The 19,930-nt window shown below is 38.8% G+C and overlaps 1 protein-coding gene across 1 annotated transcript in view; it reads left to right on the plus strand.

Annotated features, from left to right (window-relative positions):
• Nucleotides 1–19,930, plus strand: part of LOC135223654 (transmembrane and coiled-coil domains protein 1-like) — a gene marked incomplete in the record, with an annotated part of 392,453 nt that overhangs the window by 329,703 nt on the left and 42,820 nt on the right. Inside the window, 3 exon segments of the mRNA XM_064262306.1 lie at nt 4,223–4,535; nt 14,163–14,361; nt 15,311–15,539. Coding sequence (XP_064118376.1) covers nt 4,223–4,535; nt 14,163–14,361; nt 15,311–15,539 — 741 coding nt within the window.

The following is a 19,930-nucleotide window of genomic DNA, read 5'->3' on the forward strand; positions in this document are numbered from 1 at the left end:
GATCCTATTTGCGTAGTCACATAAACCGGTTAAGTGAAAGTAATTGGTTAAGTGGGATCGATTTGACTGATGTGTTTTGTAGTAATAACCCCTGATAGTCTTGAAGAGGTGCACTAAGCCATACACCAAGGGGAAATTAGATTTATATTGAAACAATGTAGACAAGGTCTAAAACCCGTCTTAAGTTTTAAATTACTTCATTTTGTCGAATTTACCAAAATCGACCTGGAAAAAAAAAAAAACTAGTCAAATCTTCTATATTGAGGTCAAAGGTTACATGGCCTAATTAGAAACAAAATTTAATTTTCAATTAAATCCGAAAAATGGAGTCAAATTAATAATAAATAATAACAAAATAAATATCATCCTGAAGCAAAATATCAATAACACTATAGGGAACAGGATATATTTCATAACCGTTTGTGAATCAAGATCAAGATGAGGCTCAAGTCATCTCAAAATTCACTGCCTAATTTTTTCATTACCTGAAGATTATCTCGAGGATTTAAAGCAGTCGCCAGTAATTAAAGCAATAGTGTATTGAAACATAATCTTATATAAGATTATCATGTTGCCTCCCTCATTTTTAGATGCAGACTCCTCCACTATAGAGCCCTCTCAGGGAATTCAAATCATAGAAGCGTGTTTATGTCTTTGTGTACTAATAATGTTCACCAGTGCACTCACAGTGCCCTATCAACAGAGTTAACTCTGATCATTACGTGGCTGAATATCTGCCAAGAAACACCTGTTGCCGTCACTCCTGTATGTTGGAGATAAGGCTGGCGACCTCATCCATAAAAAATCTGCTATGAGTATCATTTTTTTTTTCTTTATACTTGATCCGGAGCTGAGGAGCAGACTCTGTAGAGTCGTCAATCAACTGAGAAATAGCAGAATAGCAAAATATGTTATTCTTGTAAAATTACCGAAAAGTAAATGGTGGGGTTAATTCCGCTGGAGTGATATTACGTTATCCCGACGAGCTATGTTTTCATTGACTTGCACCGGAATTGAAAGACATTTTCATATTGATTTTTATCAAGTTTTATTGAGATTTTCACCGCAGAAAGGAATTCGTTTTTATTTTGCTCGTCTTCTAGAGAATGTTTGGGATTAGGAATGACTGGAATATATAAGTAAATCGCCACAACCAATGGCTTAATGCATTTTTTTCATTATTATTTGTAGCTTATTCATCTTCCTAAGATCTTTGAATTATCAGTTTTTTTACCTGTTTCCAAATTACTTTACCTCCCTTTTGTGTGATGTGGGCCGCAGCCACAATCGCATTGATAACCTAACCTGATAAGATTAAGAAGTCCACAACCTGATAAAAAGGATAAGGAACTCTATAAGGCCTTATTTTGGAGTCCCAACAAATTCGTCATAGGAACGTCACTCTTATTTAACGTCTTCTGACTCTCCTCATGTGTAGTTGTAGGTAGGGTCTTTAGAAACTGATTATTATTTTGAACCGTTTAGCATTATTATCTTTGTCATGAGAAGTATTGCATGAGCTGCCGTGTTTGTTTTCGTCTGCAGTGTCCTCTGATGCAGATGCTCCACCGACATTTTTTCACGCGTTTACGGTTCCTCTGTCGCGATTTTGGGGGGACTTGAAATGTAGGTTTCTTTTTCGCATTACTGAAGAGTTTTGTCGTATGCATATCAATGGAAATTTATCCCTGTTTTGTATGTACTTATAAATTACAATAAACTGCTGCCTTATAATAAAGGATATATATATATATATATATATATATATATATATATATATATATATATAATATATATATATATATATGATTTGAATGTGTGGTTTTTAAATAATTTTCAGATTGAATTAGCTGTATTATTGTATAATGTACATCATTAACTGTTACTTGTGAGTTGACTTGTCTAGAAAAAGCAACGTACATTGAAGTGAGTCATGAAGTTATTAGTGATGATCAGTGAGAGAGGCTTGTGCGAGCTTTGAAGCGGCGATCACAGTGTTCACAACTTGGAAAGAAATGGAGTGTGATTGTCGCGGCCGTCCTGCAATGTCCACCGTGGCGACAGGGGCGAAGTTAAATTGTCAAGAGACGTGGAGGCCACAGAGGGGCTAATTATGGGGGTGTCTTAGGATCGATGCCTCCGGAATCCTCACCCCCACGCCAAAAATCCCCTCCATCCTTTCTTCTGTCTTGCCCACTACGGCACTTCTTAGTCCCATCTCGGCTCGAGCTCTCCCAACCGACGGCCACCACCACCACCACCTCCACTTCCGCCATGTTGAGCGTTGGCGGCTTGCCGGAGCTCACTGTCTCCGGAAGCCACCGCCGGTCCAAGAGCGATTGCGGCCTGAACAAGCGGGATGCTGTCGCGGATCTGGCGCCCATGGCGCCCTCTCTTGGTGGGGGGGCACTGTTACCTCCTCACGGGAATTTCAGTGGTGGTGATAACCATAGGAACCACGGTGGCCATCACCATCACCACCACCATTCTCACTCCCGCCCTCACACTCCTGTCATGAGGCGTTCTCCTTCGACTTCTTCAATCCCGGAGATTTTTATTAGTGGGGATGATGAGGCGGGGGCGGGGGTCTCGCCCGTCACGCGGTTAGCCGTCTTTTCCCTGGCGGACTTCCTGGAGACGGTCTCCTACGCCAGTAACTCTCCTAGGTGAGGAACGGGGCCTCAGTCATCAGCCTTTACTCTCTAGAGTGCCTATTGTTTCCCCCTGTGGTTGCACGTATATGTCAAGCTGAGGATTAGCTCACTTGAATGGTCCCTTCACACGTCGAAATGTGCTTATTTGTTGACTAGTAGGTTCACATCAACCGTGCATCTGATGTCGAGCCCAGTCCTTTATGACCCTCCTGATTGGCTGTTGATAAGTCAATCACATGGCTGGAAACTTACAGTCTCTCTCGAGAGACCACATACGCAGGATGAATGTTCCACCCCTCCTGAGGGTTACGTCTTTCAAAAGTATCCCTCAGGAAAGGTAGAACGTACATCCTGCCTATGTGAACTCTTTAGAGAGTTTCCAGCCCTGTGATTGGCTTATCAACAGCCAATCAGGAATGTCGTAAGCGACTGGCGTAGACACCAGATGCACGATTGATGTGAATCCACTGTAGTTCCTCGCTTTGTGAATGAATGCTGGCGTCACGAAGAGAAATAAAACCAATTTTTGGAGGTCGACCTACTGTAATCCTAGTTACATTGGCCATGTGTTGATTTATTGAATAAGATTTATGATGATTCAAGTACATGTTATCTTATCACTGGGTCTGATCATTATAGTTGAGTGTGTCATAACGGAAATTCTTTCTACAAAAAGTTCTGTGGCTGAGATGAGTCATTCGTCCATGCATGTCATTGCCAGTAGATCGCGATTGTTGATCAACAAAGAGTAGTGAGGGTCGGGTCCGCAAAACTGATTTTATGTGTACGCTAGTTTACTTCCAATATTCGATATTAAAGATTCCTCTTGTTACACAAAATCAACGCACGTTAGCGACCGTCGTGGTTAACATGTATAATCATTTCATTCTTTAAAACCACTACTTAATTATTTGATTTTCCGTGTCAGTGGAGGCGAAGACTACGAATTTTTTAAACTGAAAATTGTTCACTATATGTTTGAAGTGGTTTGCAGTTTCAAAATTATCATTTTAATTCGTGGTAGTCAGAAATGACGATGTGAAAGGGATTTTCAAGCGAAACATTTCCCCTTGAATCCTCTTCGTGCTGAACTAGAGGCAAGATAAACAAAACAAAACAAAAAATGGGAGGAGGAAACTATTTCAACTTTATTTACGCCGTAGTCGTTCAGATACATTGTGTAAGGTTAGGAAAGAATGAATTTTATTTCCCATGATTTGATATAGTTTTCGGAAGATTTATGTAAAATTGGACAAATTAAGTTAGAATTTCAGTTGTTCACCTGTTTTGTAATTTCCTTGTGTATGCGAACTTCCGTTATAGAATTTAGTAGGACTTAAGAAATTATAATCTCAGTGTGTAGTTCCATTTCTTCTGTGCGTATTTATTTATTTATTTATTTATTTTATTTATTTATTTTTACAAGAAATGAAGGGATCAATATCACCCATTCTCATACGCAAATTTTGTTGATGGTATTGTGTGTGAGGCATGCCTTGTAATCTCTCTCTTCCTTTTTAGCCCGTCCTGACATCACTATTTGACTATTGCCTTTTTTGACCTTGCAGGAAAAAAGGGGGTTCAAGTGAGGTCAGCGGGAGCGGCCGCGGAAGCGGCGGCGGGGGCGGCAGCAGCCGAAAACGATCTCCTCTGCCTGGTCGCAAGTCCACCGGAGGAACCACAACTACAGACGGAGCTTCGGGTGCCGCCACTTGCAGCAGCACCAGCAATGCCTCTCCGAACGTCCTCAACAATGTCGGCGCGGGCGGGATGGGCCAAGCTACGCCCCATCAGGGCAGAACCTCGAGAATGCCCAATACCCACTCCGCCGCCCAGCAAGACGATGCCGGTGTCCATTCGTCCAACGAGGAATGTGATGCTGTAAGTAGCTTTCGGCGAATGGATGGCATTTTGTTGGTCTTCCTTCTTCAAGTTTTCTTCTCATTTTCACCTAAAACATTTTTGTAATAGTGTGAGGTCATTGTTACTGATGCTCTGATGTTGGTACTATTATTATTATTATTATTATTATTATTATTATTATTATTAATTATTATTATTATTATTACACTAATTTTAGTATTAACTCGGGAACAGTTCTTAAGTTTTCATCTGTTTCTAGGTAGCTTTGAAAAATTGGTAAACATAAGCTAATTTATTGACAGATATTTCCTTGGTATAAGGTTGAAAACAAGGTAGCATTTTGTTTTATCCGTATGATTGTGGGATTTGTTTTTGTGTCAGTGGGCAAAGTGAAAGGGCAGTTAAAGGGATTCTGTTTGATCTGCGTGGAGTCAACTCAGATATAAGGTTTCAGAAGTCTTAGATCTTCATCCATGAAAAGATTTAAAACGGCGATTTCCCTTTATATTGTCACCCTCAATATGGATTGCATCCGTATGACCACCTGATCGCTCACCTTTATTCATATTGTAGGTGCTTGAGTAACCTTTCCCGCTAATGTTGAAGAGTTGTATGTTAGATTAGACGGCAGGTTGGTCTTTGACCATCACGAAGCTTTAATTGTATTCACCTTCTTTCTCACCTTCAGCGCACAATAATGTTTTTGATAAATAGATCTACATTTCATTCATACTTCCTTTAGTCTATAATTCTATCAGAGTAAGCATTTCTTCTGTTAAATACGTTTTGTATTTCTGGTACCAAAAAACGTATATGTATTGCTCCTTTTCACGTGCATAGTAAGAATTACCTGAGAATCATAAGAAACCTGCGAGTACCCTTTTGTTGTGTGGTCTTTTGCCGAAGTTATCATCTCGTCTCTAGGGAAGTCGATAGTCAAAATTAACGCGTTATTAATAGTTTCTCGATGCAGCAACTAGTTCGAAAACCTCTCAAGTCTTCAAATCCGTGTTTGTTACATTCCTTGAGATTTCTTGTTACAAAACATTGAAATGCTTAAATTTGTCATTGATTGACTGATTTTTTTATGTGGTAACTGTAAAGTCTATCCTTCTCACTATTATGGAGTCAGACATTTAAATAACTCAAGCTGACTTTATTTACTAGTTTGGAGTATTTTAACGTTAAGTATAAAATAGTTTTTGTCTTTGACATCCGTTTGATATTATGTTTGTTGTTTATACAAATTGACCTCAGGTTTGTATGTACCTGTTATTTGGGTTTGACAACAAGGACAAAGCTGAACTAAGTTTTAATGGGCTCAGAATATACTACAGATTTCTTATAGATCACATGGGTTATCATTGTGCAAATATATATATAATATATATATATATATATATATATATATATATATATATATATATATCTATACATATATATATATTATATCGTATATATAAACCTGACATTCGGACTATGTATGTACGGGTATGTATATTCGCTCTAGACGGCAAAACTACTGGATTGAATCAAACCAAAGTCGGACCATAAATGTAGATTTTGTAGGGGATAATTTTTAGCTGGGTGTTGTTTTGATCCAGATATCCAGCCATGTTAACTTCTTTATTATTATTCGTACAAAAAAAAAATTATTCTGATAGTTTTTCACGGGGATTCCAAGTATATTCATACATTTCTACTGTGATGAAATATAACAATTGATATTAGGGGATAGTTTTTACCAGGTGTAGCTTTGATCAGAATATCCGGCCGGATATCGATATCCACCCATGCAAACTTCTTTATTATTAGTTTTGGATTCCAAATATGCTCTTACTTTTTTCTGTTGAAAAATAATGAGGATATTACAGTTCAAACAATGCCAGTCTACAGTTGATCGCCGCTAGGCGCTAGCCACCGGAGCCGCTTCGTGTATATTTTTATATATATATATATATATATATATATATATATATATATATATATATATATACTATATATATATATATATATATATATATATATATATATATATATATCTATATATATACATACATACATCATATGCACATACTATATATATGTGTGTGTATGTGCCACATACATTTTGCAATGCACTGAGCCATTTCAACCAAACTTGGCATATTAATGACTTGTCATCTGGAAGAGAATACTGTGGGTGCGCGACCCACTGGCACCAAAAGGGTGGGCAAGGGAAGGGGGTGAAATGTAAAAATAACCAAAAGCTTCCTGATAGGGAGGGGGGTTGGGAAGGGGGTGACATGTAAAAATAACCAAAAGCTTCCTGATAGGGAGGGGGGTTGGGAAGGGGGTGAAGTGTAAAAATAAACAAAAGCTTCCCTGATAGGGAGGGGGTTGGGAAGGGGTGACATGTAAAACCAAAAAAACCAAAAGCTTCCTGATAGGGAGGGGGGTTGGGAAGGGGGTGAAATGTAAAAATAACCAAAAGCTTCCTGATAGGGAGGGGGGTTGGGAAGGGGGTGACATGTAAAAATAACCAAAAACGAGAGATATTAGTGTCTAATCCATAGTTTTTGAGGTTGCTGAAAAGAATAGTGACACTCCCGATGCCTTTAAGTACAAGTTCAGCCCCGGTAGGGAGGCGGGTGAGTAGGGGGTGACATGTAAAAATAATGGAAAACAACAGATATTAGTGTCTAATCCATAGTTTTTGAGGTCGCTGAGATGAACAGTGACATTCCCAATGCCCTTTAAGTCCAAGTTCAGCCCAGATAGGATGAGCGGGCAAGAAGGGGGTGGGAAGGGAGTGACATATAAAAATAACCAAAAACGACAGATATTTGTATCTAATTCATAGTTTTCGAGGTCAGTGAGATGAATAGTGACACTCCTGAAGCCCTTCAAGTCCAATTTCAGCCCCAAGAGGAAAGAGAGGTGAGAAGGAGGTGGGATGGGGGTGACATGTAAAAATAATTGAAAATGACAGATATTAGTGTATATAATAATCCATAGTTTTTGAAGTTGCTGAGATGAATAGTGACACTTCCGATGCCCTTTAAGTCCAAGTTCAGTCCAAATAGGAAGGGGGTTGGGAAGGGAGTGACATTTAAAATATTAGTGTCTAATCCATTTTCAAGGATGCCGAGATGAATAGTGATACTTCCGGAACCCCTTTAAGTCAAAGTTCAGCCTTGATAGGAAGGGGTGAGGTGAGAAGGGATGGGAAGGTGGTGACATTTAAAAATAAGCAAAATATACAGATATGAGTGTCTAATCCATAGTTTTCAATGTCACTGGGATGAATAGAGACTCTTGATGCCCTTTAAAGTTCCCCCGTAATAGTTCGCAATTGGGGGGGGGGGGGGGGGAATGGTGAAATAGAAAATGTAAAATATGCTGGGCTATGTAACTGAAGCAAATACCTGAACAGGAGAGAGAGAGAGAGAGAGAGAGAGAGAGAGAGACGGAGACGAGGATTTGAGAGAAGATGAAGAGAGAGAGGAGAGAACCAGATTGTTTTATTCAGAGCTTTCATGGGCAGCTAGTATATATAGTACATAAAGCAAGGAAGGAGGCAAGGAGAACCAAGGAATGGGTGGAGAGATGGTCTGGAAGAGATATTGGGAAGGAAGGACTCCTGCATCATGCAAACAGTAATCTATATGATAGATGGAAGTGGATGGTGCAGTGTAAGGTTTCAAAACACTGCTATGAAGTGGCTAATGATGTTGAAGAGATATTGGGAAGGAAGGACTCATGTATCTTGCAAACAATAATCTATATGATAGTTGGAAGTGAATGGTTCAGTGTAAGGTTTCAAAACACTGCTATGAAGTGGCTAATGTTGTTGAAGTTTTCTGCACAAGGGATTCAACCAAGATTTGGCGGCCATCAAAATATGAAAATAGCAGTGATTGTTGTCCTTTCACAGAAGCTGCCTCTTGTTTCGGGAAAAGGGCATAATTTGGAAAATATGTGTTAATATGTTTGAGAGTATGTTTATATGCATATTTTTCACCATATGCCATTTCTCCATTAGGATTTGTAGAACCTGGAGGATAGAAATTTCCAGTTCCCACCAAGCTCAAAAAAAAATCTCTGGGGATGAGTATTCTAGCCTAATACTTGGCCCCAGCTGACTGATAACCTTTCGTACAGGGTCAGGTTGGCAGCAACTGGAGATCAGCCAAGGACATTATCTATATATACTATAGTAGATTCACATTAACCGTGCATATGATGTCTAGGCCAGTCCCTTACGACGCTCCTAATTGGCTGTTAATAAGCCTATCACAGGGTTGGAACCTCTCAGTCTCTCTCGAGAGTTCACATAGGTAGGATGTATGTTCCACCTCTCCTGAGGGGTACTTTTGAAAGGCATAGATGGTAACCATGTGAACTCTCAAGAGAGACTGAGAGTTTGCAGCCTAGACATCAAATGCACGGTTGATGTGAATCTACTATAGTAGTACAGTATATGTAACACCTTTTTCTATAAAGGTGCCACTTATTTTCCCAACCTTGAGAGTAAAGATAATTTAACAGTATTGTTGGGCCAGCATAACTTTCTCCTCTCTCTCTCTCTCTCTCTCTCTCTCTCTCTCTCTCTCTCTCCATAACTAGTGAAAGGTCACTAAATCAGACCCACAGCTATCAAAAATAAACTGTTTGTATAGAAACATTAAGGCACTGATTAACTAAAGTCGAGTTCTGAAACTCTACCTTTTACACGAAACATGAGTTAAAATCTAAATGATACACCAACACAAAAATGGTAGATCAAAATATAAAATGGGAAAACCAAAATGAACCTGGGGATTGGACAAAACCATTCCAAATCCCTTTCTCTCCAACAACTAATTCGTCTATAAACGCCAGTCAAAAATACACAATCATAAGAATTCTCCAAAGTGAAAAAAATATAGGTACCATGAATAGTCTCAGTCACATTTGGACCAGCGCCACTCCCTTAGGGACATCCAGATCCATCTGAGAAAGAAGGAATCCCACATGAATACATAGAAACAAATCAAAATAAAAATCAGTCTCCTGGAGCAAATGTCTCATATTAAAGAGAAAACTCTGAAACCAATGTTTAAGATTTAAAAAGAAAATGATGCACTTGGGCATTTAATCTAAATACGCTTACCCCATCAGCAGTATGAGCTCTCACTCAAAAATGCCTTTTCACTTGAATGTTTGACTCCAAGTGCCCAACTATACATCATCTTCCATATGGAAACATACACACACACATGTACGTATGGTTAATAGTCCCGCCCATAAGACCTGATCAAAACCAGATCAGATGTCTTTCACATAAACCTCAACTTCCACCAAGGCAGAGTAACAAGTGATCTCCATAATGTGATCACTCGAGATGAACATCCGGGCGAGCTGAGTTTACATTCTTCTGTGGATGACTCTATCACGCCACCTCCAGAAGTGATGAATCCTTCATTACAGAGTGCAAAAGGAATTCTGCTTTGATTGATTACAAAATGTGAAAGGAATTCCACATTTATTCATTACGAAGTGTGAAAGGAATTCTGCTCTGTCTCCAGGCAGAACACTACAAAACACTGACTCCACATATTCATAACAGCGCTCATACAGTATTTAAAAAACTATCTGAGTACCTAATATATATACAGTGGTACCTCGAGTAACGAAAGGCTCAACTTATGAAAAACTCGAGATACGAAAGCAAATACAAAAATTTTTGCGGCTCTACATACGAAAATTGTTCAAGACACGAAAGGTTGTTGCTGTAAAGTCGGGGATTCGCCCGGACCACTTATAACAATTTTGAAACTCGCGCGCCGCCAACTGAGTAAGCTTGCCACCATCCTCCCGCTCTCCCATTGGTTCCTGATGCTAGTCACCGCCATGAGATCCTTCTCTCCTATTGGTCAGCATCCCTCCCATGATGCATCTACGTAGCGGCGTGCTTCTTTGGCCACTTCACGGCATCATCGGTATCGCACGCATGCGGTATCCGTTCATTCTAACGTTTATTAACGTAAATTCGTTTGTGATTTTGTTGTAGTATACTTTATTGTGTTGTGTGAGAACTTTACTACATACCTATACGTACTACATAACATAATTACGTACAGTATATACGTAGTCATGGGTCCCAAGAAAGTTGAAATTCACGGAAAGAAGAGGATGCTCTCTTTGGAGATGAAGATGGAGATCATTAAAAAATATTAAGCTGGTATGCGATTGAGTGTGATCGCCATGGAATACGGCCGAAATCCTTCGACAATAGGCACCATCCTTAAGCAGAAGGAAGTCATCAAAGCAGCTACACCTTCCAAGGGCGTGACTATTTTGTCCAGCAAGAGGACCCACGTGCACGATGAAATAGAAAGCCTTCTTCTTGTCTGGATAAAAGCCAAAGAAATCGCTGACGATACGATAACGGAGACGGCAATCTGCCACAAGGCCAGCGCTATTTTCGGCAATTTGATTGCCCAGGCCGAAGACGGCGGAGGAGAAGGGACATCGATGCCAACCCCAGAGTTCAAGGCTTCGCATGGGTGGTTCAAAAAATTCCGTAAACGGACTGGCATCCATTCGGTGGTGCGGCATGGGGAGGCAGCCAGCTTGTACAAGAAAGCGGCTGAAGCCTTTATTGAGACGTTCGACGAGATGACGACCAAGGAAGGCTACAGTTCTCAGCAAGTCTTCAACTGTGATGAGGCTGGGCTTGTTTTGGAAAAAAATGCCTCGTCGGACGTACATCACACAGGAAGAGAAGAAGCTACCCGGGCATAAGCCTATGAAAGACAGGCATATGCTCGCACTTTGTTCGAACGCCAGTGGGGATTGCTAGGTGAATTCCCTACATGTGTATCATTTGGAGACTCCTCAAGCCTTCAAGGCCCACAAAGTGCTAAAGGAGAAGCTTCCAGTGATGTGGAGGGCTAATGCGTAAGCCTGGGTAACGAGGCTTTTGTTCACCGAGTGGGTAAATCTGTGTTTCAGCCAAACAGTGAAGAAATTCTTGGAAGAGAAGCGCCTCCCCCTGAAATGTCACCCTCCTAGCCTCGAGGAAGATATCCTAGCGGAGTATTCTTTCATCAAGGTTCTTTATCTTCCGCCTAACACCACCACTCTCCTCCAGCCCATGGACCAGCAAGTGATATCGAACTTCAAGAAGCTGTATACAAAACATCTTTTCAAGAGATGTTTCGACGTCACCGATACCACAAACCTCACCTTGCGTGAATTTTGGAAGGAGCATTTCGATATCGTAATATGCATCTGACTCATCGATCAAGCTTGGCAGGAGGTTTCTAGGCAACTTTTTCGTGGAGGAAACTCTGGCCTGATGCCGTATCCGCCCGAGACTTCGAGGGATTCGACGTGGGCGAAGCTGGTGCAGATTCAGAAACAGTTGATGATCCTGAAACTGTTTCGCAACCAGATCTTGACGAGAATGTTGCACTCGGCAAGTCCATGGGGCTGGTCGTCGACGAGGAAGACATCAATGACCTTCTCAAGGAGCACCAAGAGGTGCTTACGATGGATGACCTGAAGGAGTTGGAGGCCATGCAACATAACGTCGTTCAAGAAGAGTTCTCTAGCAGCGGTGAGGAGGAGGAGGACAACCCTATGACAATGGCAGAAATTAAGGATGCTCTAGCTGCTTCTCATAAGGTGCAGTCATTTGTAGAAAAGAGACACCCCGAAAAGGCTTACACAGGTCGTATGCTTGCACAGTTCGATGACGTTTACCCGAGTGGTTTCAGGAACATTGTCAAAAGCAGGCAGAAGCAATCTTCCTTGGAAAGTTATTTTTTAAAGAGGCCTTTAGTAAGCAAACAGGAAGATCCAAGTGATACGAAAAAACAGAAAGTTGAAAGTGGTGAAGAAATTGAAATTTTGTAAAAAAAAAAAAAAAAAAAAAAAAAAAACAAAAAAAAAACGTAAATCAAAAAAAGAAAAAAAAATTAATTTTAAGTTTTTTGTAAAGTTAAGTGTTAACGTTTTGTGCCATGTGTTTCGTAAAGTGTAATCTTAATGTTTCCTGACATTTTTTAATGTTTCGTAAAGTTAAGGGTACGTACGTACAAGTTTTCTGCTGTTTGTCCTCCTCCTCTGTCGCCACTTTCGGAGTTAGCCTCACTCGAAAGGTAAGGTTCCACATTTTACTACATACGTACGTATGTACGTACAGTATTTCTTGTAGTATACCATGTACACTAATACACTTTATTTACAGGTACTATGTAGTACATATTAAGTTAGGTATTGAATGGTCCAAATTGTTGTATTTCATTGTTTATTGGTCAATTTAGCTTTATTATAAAATTACTGGGGTGTTTTTGTAGGGCTTGGAACGAATTAGGCAATTTACATGTAAAATGCGGTTCAAGATACGAAAAGCTCAGGTTACGAAGGCCGCCTCGGAACGGATTAATTTCGCATCCTGAGGTACCACTGTACATTCTTAGCTAAAGCATTCCAGTGACATGTAAATGGATCGAATCTGATCAAAATAATATCAGTAGTACAAGTGTCAGTTGTGGTAAAAAGAAAAAAATTATTCACTTCACATCTATATATGATTGATTACAAGCTTAGACGTAACAGGGACCAACACAAGATGTAAGGATATCCCAAAAGTTCAGCTACAAAGGGAATCTCAACTGGGGGGCCAGTGGGAGTGCCAAGCACTGTAACAATGGGGCCCAGGCACCCCTTGGCTTGCCATAGTGATGCCACCACCTGGAGGGTGCAGTCCACTAAAGTATGTAGCACTTTGGCTGAACATTACAGTACTCGACATATGTTTGATAAGTCTGTGAATTGCTCTTGACCTGTTTTCCATCAGTACACCCAGCTGTAACTGAATGCCAGCATTTGGAGTTAAGAGGGAGGGTGCAGGGTTAGCAAGCTCACCCCAGAAAACTTCTTGCAAAATCAGAAAACTGTACCCTTTTGGTGCCACCCCACTGTGGGGGAATAAAAATATTAGTAGTACTATATATTTTGTTCCTGTAGCTTTTAATGGGAAAGACTTAACATTGAATTATGTATGTATTAACAGACAAATTCATAATGTATGTATGTGTGTGTGTGTTTATACGTACATACGTATACCATAATTCAGTAATTCAATGTTAAGTCTTTCCTCATACAAAAGGTAGCAATTGGAAAAAATATTGGTCACTGCAGCAATTACAATGTAAGTGCTGAAGCGTGTTACAGCATATTAAACCGTGTAGAAAAAAATGGCCACTTCCTACACCTACTCAGGAAATTCATCATGCAAATAGAGCCCTCCTATACACATTTTGCCATTCACCTGTATCCTGCATGCACTCTCACAATTTCTCTATATTAAGATACTTCCTTTCCAACACCTCCTTCTTTCACTTTATTTATACGTACAGCCCTTTATTGGTCCTTTGTTCCTCCCAAATACCAGTTTCAATTTGAACACTTTTCACTGCCCCAGGCCATCTCTATGGCTTCAAGAGGAGAGTTAGCTGAACAATATCTTTGCTTCTGTAGATGCAAATTTGTTATACCAAATTCTATTTGATTTACAATCTCTTTTAAATTTCTAAACTTCAGTCACAGATTTGTAGTTCTAATCAAGATCTTTCAAGTACTGTTTGAGAATTCTTGTAACCTCCCTTACAGGAAACAGTCCCTTCATCAGGTGTATCCAATGGATCAGGGGAGCTTGTGGACGCTTTGCGTCAGGGTGACAATGGAGCAGGCATTGATGAGGATGACCATGCTCAGCATGTCCAACGGACGAGGGAAGTCGTTGACCACATCCAGGCAAAGATACAGAAAACTAAAGACCTCATCAAGGAGGAACAAAAAGCACGAGACGGTCAGTATTTTAAACAAATGTTAGCATATTCTCTAGGAAAAGGGTATTAACAATGTTTGATTTGTAAACATGTTTTAAAGGAAAAAATTAAGATGTAGTACATGACAAATTAGGTTCTTTTGACTGTGTGAATTGTATCTTTGCTAGCTTTTTTAAAATTTTAGTATTGTAGTAATTTATGTGGAAGAATGGATATTTTAAATACTTGTAGTGAAATTTTTGTATAGTATATTATGTAGGCTGTAGAATTTTTTCTTGGATTTTTTGTTCTTTTTTTTTTTGACAGCATTGTCTGATGAATTTTTATGTCTTCTGGAAATTTATAGATTTTTTTAGTTGTGTCCACACATTGACATAAATATTAATGTCTACTTATTTGGAAGTCTCGGTTATGTCTAATAACTAGGATACAATTTCTCTTCTCTTGTGAAGGAATAAACTAAAAACAGAAAGAATTTCAGAACAGTGGTCTTGACCATTAGGATGAAAGATGTTAGTGAGGAATTTGTACTGGTTATAATATATAAAAAAATTCTGTACTTGTTGACATACATATATTCTGAGCTTAGTGTGTGTTAGTATTTATTTCATATATTGTTCTCTTGGTCTTTGCAGATTACAGATAGCTTTTTCTTTTTGTCAATTTTTTGTTTTTCACAAAATATATACGTATACTAAGTATGAAATTTATTATATATGTACATAGTATACTACAATGTTTAAATGTTTTCATACAGGTTTATTATTAAATCAGGATTTTACGGCATCAAGATAGCTTTTACTCTTTTGGGAAAGCTAAAAATTGTCTGTATGAAAGTCTGGTAGTTCTTTGATTATGAATATTTTGTAGATAGCCTTATGAACCCATATCTTACCATCTACATAGCTACATATGTTGAATTTTTTGTAATACTTAACTATTATCTTAATGGTTATTTCTTGATTCCAGAAAATGTCAACGAATACCTTAAACTTGCTGCAAATGCCGACCGTCAACAATTGGCTCGCATTAAGGCAGTATTTGAGAAAAAGAACCAGAAATCAGCCGCCTTGATACAACAGTTGCAGAAAAAACTTGAAAATTACCAGAAAAGGTTACGTGAAATTGAAACTCATGGCTTAATCATTGCCCACCGACAGCCCAAAGAGGTCCTTCGTGATATGGGCCAAGGTCTCAAGTAAGTCTTGATAGGAAAGTTATACTGTATCATGTTACAATGATTGTTGTTTGAATATGCAGTATCATCACAGTTAGCAAGCATGTGATACATTTTATGCAGGCATAGATGTGGGTAATATTTTGGTCTCAGTTGCTTATAACATGTGCTTTTGTGAACGTAACATTTCAGAAAAGGTGAAGTGCTGTCATCCTTTATTTTTACTTTGTGGTTGTTACGTAAATGGGTCTAAATAATTAATCTTCCAAAATCATGCTTTGATATTTATTACCTATGGCCAAGAAAATTGGCTGGAGTTATTTTTTTTTTACCCCAAGCTTTATGTCATTGTTGGTAGGCTATTTCAAGAATGAGGAACAGCATTTGGTAAACTTGGCAGAGATGTTTGTTGGGAGCCATTCTCATTTCTCATGTGGTCAATCATTATCAAGTTGTCGTAAAGATACACTATACATTCTGCAGCATACGCTGGACTCTGAGATAATTTTGTTGGTTATGCGATATAGGTAATTTATTGTATATAGTACATGAAAAGTTAATAAGAAAAACTGTTTAATTCCAAGGTATCATTGATTGATATAGTATTGAATAAAACCAATTCCAACACAGTTGCCTAAAGCACCAAATGTTCATTAAGGTTTAAACCTGGTTACACACACCAGTTTATCAGTTTGAATAATTGGAATCCGTGAGTAGGGGAAAAAAGGGTGTTGAAGTATTCTCCGTATAGTACATACAGTTGTCCCCTCTATACCTGTGGTAAATTGATTACAAACCCCTATGCAGATATTAGGGCTAGTGCCTTGTATGATAAGGCGCCCTATGAGGTAATGTTAGACTAGCGATAAACTTACGCTAAGTCGGTTGGTATTGCACTTCCATCTTCAATGGAGTGTCTGGGGTTTTGTAGATCACTTACGAAGTCGGTATTATCTTTACGACGATGTGTTAAACTCATGGTTCGGTGAGGTTCTTGTAGAAAACACTAAGTATAAAAATAGATATAATTTCTTCTGAAGTTTTACATGCTGAAGATCAGATATGATTGTACAAGTCTTCTAATAACGATAGCTTGATCGCTTCTGCCAATGATGATGGCTAATCCTATTCCTCTACATGATAAAGCTTAGGTAAAGAGGTACAGGTCTTCTAATGTCGATAGCTAACTCTGTTCTGCTTGTCTACCATCTCTGTTACAAGTTATGAAGGAACAGACAGTAGTTCGAACATATGAACATACTATCAGATGACATAGTTTCATACGAACACACAATCAAATGAGACACGCTACAGACACGCCTGAAATAGATGTGTATAATAGTGCCCCGTACATTAGTACAGTTATTGTTGGGGGTGTTCTGTTCCCAACTGCGTGACAATAACAAAAATCGCGGATAACAGCGCTTATCTGTGCCACAGTTAAGTGGGATCGGCACCAAAAATCTAATTATTGTCATCGCTAGACAAGCGCCGTAAAACCAGATTGCCAATAACCAGGGACTGCTTGCATACACTTTGACTAGATATATACATTAGGGTATAAGTAAAATATTATTAACAAAAGTAGATCACTGTATTACATGAGTATACAAGAAAACAAATTATTGCATACTCTTACTCCTTCAACGTGATTGATTTCAATATTTATCCTTCCTATCCACACACACAATACCACATTTATTTACTGTACTGTACAGTATAATGATGTATTTTACTACTTGTACTAATTCTTACTGTATACGTAGTATATTATTCGTACATGTACATCAATAAAAAAAGTAATTACAGAAAGTAGTATGTGATGATCATCTTTGCTGCATAACTTTGAAAAATAAAGCAGTGACCAATTCTGTCTGTCACTGTGTGCACAAGAAGTTTTAATATTTTTCCTGTCCATCTACATATACGTATCTGTATTGTACAGTCAGGGTAAAGAACTACTACAGGTAAGTAGTATGTTCTTTCTCTCTCCCTCTCATAAAAAAGTTACTATTTTTTGTTGAGGGTGGTGTCATTGGAAGGCAAAAATACAATCTCATCATCATCATCATCAGATGCAGCATGCAAAAAAATCCAACTATTCTACCTCAAATATCTTTGTTTTAGGATTAAAACAAGGGTAAAACCTTTTTAACAAAATGCAACAGTGTTTTGTATTGCCAAAACTGGAGGGACAGCTGTGTTCCTTATTATTGAAAGCATATAGGTTGCATAAAGTGCTTTGCTTGATCAGACTCACTGTGTTTGCTATATAGTATCATTGTGTTTTTCTTTACATGCCTTGAATACGTTAGGCTGATTTTTATTTTTGTGGATGTAGATTTCTTGTACTTCCTAATGAACACCATATTCTTTGGAAGCTTGAATTTCAATTTAATGGGCCCTGTGGGCTTGTTCCATGTTAATGGATTTCATCTACTACTGAATATAATAATGATAATAACAATAATATACTGCAAAGGTCAGTTCCTGCAAGGTTTCACATTACCTGGTCCCTAAATAAGATTCTTAGACTCCTGTCATCTGCTCAGTTCATGTGCTGGAAAAGGCAGCCTTTTTGACTGCTTTGACATCAAGAGCTCGGATTTCCATAATGGGCTCTCTTAGACAAAGACAACATTTCACCACTCATACACCTAGTTACCATTTGCTGTTGTCTCTTTGCCTGTCATTCCCAGCCAAGAATGAGGACTTTTTAAAAGGGAAAATAGCCTTTCCTTATAAAGGAATTTTGTGTTTCGTATAAAATATTATGCCTGGTTCAAGCACTAATAAAATCCAGACATTCACTCCTTTCCTAGTTAACTTTCTTCAAAAATGTTTCCTTTGAAGAAGTCATCAAGTACGGAGTGGTTAGCATAGACCAGTATTCCTGAACTGGTGAAAGTGCAGCAATCCTGCAGCAAGAACCAACATAGTTAGGTAATTCTCTGTAGAAACCACAATGGATACAGTAGACCCCCTGTATTCGCAGGCAATGGGTACCAGACCCCCTGCGAATAGCTAAAATCCACAAATACATAAAACCCCTCTAAAAAGGCTTAGAACTGCCTACTATTTTGATAGTTATACACGCAAAACGTTTTATCACAAAAAGTGCATTTAGTCACAAAAATTATATGAAAATACAGTAATTTGTGAATGTTTTTCAGTGAAAAATGCCATGAATAGGCGAATTTTTATGTGAATAATGGGTATATATGGCCCATAGAAAACTCCGCGAATCGTGAGTCCGCGAATAGTGGGAGTCAACTATAATACATTTATAGGTTCATGTGTCTCCTGTTCTTTATTGCCAAACTGGAATGGGTATCAGGAATAAAGATACTGTTGGAAACCTGCAACCTCACCATGAATAAAAAAAAATCCCAAACACTATTGCCATGAGAGTGGTGATTATGCTGAAATTTTGCTGGGGGAAGATGCAATAATCCCACAGCCAGATCCAACATAATTAGGTAATCCTCCTCTTTATTGTCAAACCCTATGGGTATCTGGAATAAAGAAAATGGTTAATAACCTGTTGACTATAACTCAGACCAAAAATTAATATGGGTTGTTGGGATTTATTAGGAGCTAAGCCATTTTGTCACCTGTCAGTTTCTTTTTTAAGCTTCTTTGAGGACAAAAAGCAGCTACCCTATCAAAAAACAGGTTTTGACATAGGTTTTCCTTCTGACCTTGGAAAAGTGGGAGTACTCCAGAGTCAGGCTGTGACGTGAATTCAAAAGAGGTTGGGGCGAATAGCTTTTGAATTTGCTCCAGAATTCAGGATGAGGAACCAATCTGTCAAAGGTCACGATAACAGATTTGCCTCTGTTCATCCTGTTCCTTACATTGTGGAGGGTGTTTTAGCAGCCTTCTGGAGTTTCTGCTTTGACCCGTCAAAGTACTCCAGGGTTATCTGAATGACTCAGTCACCTAGAACACAAATGTCATAGACTGTAAGTGAACACAAGCCAGGCCAAGAAAGAGTGGTCCTAGATACTCATGTGATTAATCATTTGAGGTGATTTGGCAAGCCCACTCAGCATCGTCAAGTTCTGTTACCAATTCAGGGCATACAGAAGTGCATGTCGTTAGAGGAATAGGTTTCTCTCTGACATTTTAATAACTAGTATGATCACAGATTAACAAGGGGTATGTGGGTGGTCCCACAGAACTCATGACCAAGCACAGATGCCATTACGTATAGTCCCTTGTAGTACGTATACGTACACAATTTTGTTAACTTTACCAGTTTCCAGCTGTCGCTAGAAGATTTATCCTAATGTTAAGACTGAGGGTTTGTTAGTTATGAAAAATACAAATTGATTAAAAATGTTTCATTTTTGGTAGCCGTTATTGAACTATGCTGATGCATCAGCAGCCATAATTTTTAATCAAACTTG

This window comes from Macrobrachium nipponense, chromosome 10 (genome assembly GCF_015104395.2).
Source record: "Macrobrachium nipponense isolate FS-2020 chromosome 10, ASM1510439v2, whole genome shotgun sequence".
Lineage (NCBI taxonomy): Eukaryota > Metazoa > Arthropoda > Malacostraca > Decapoda > Palaemonidae > Macrobrachium > Macrobrachium nipponense.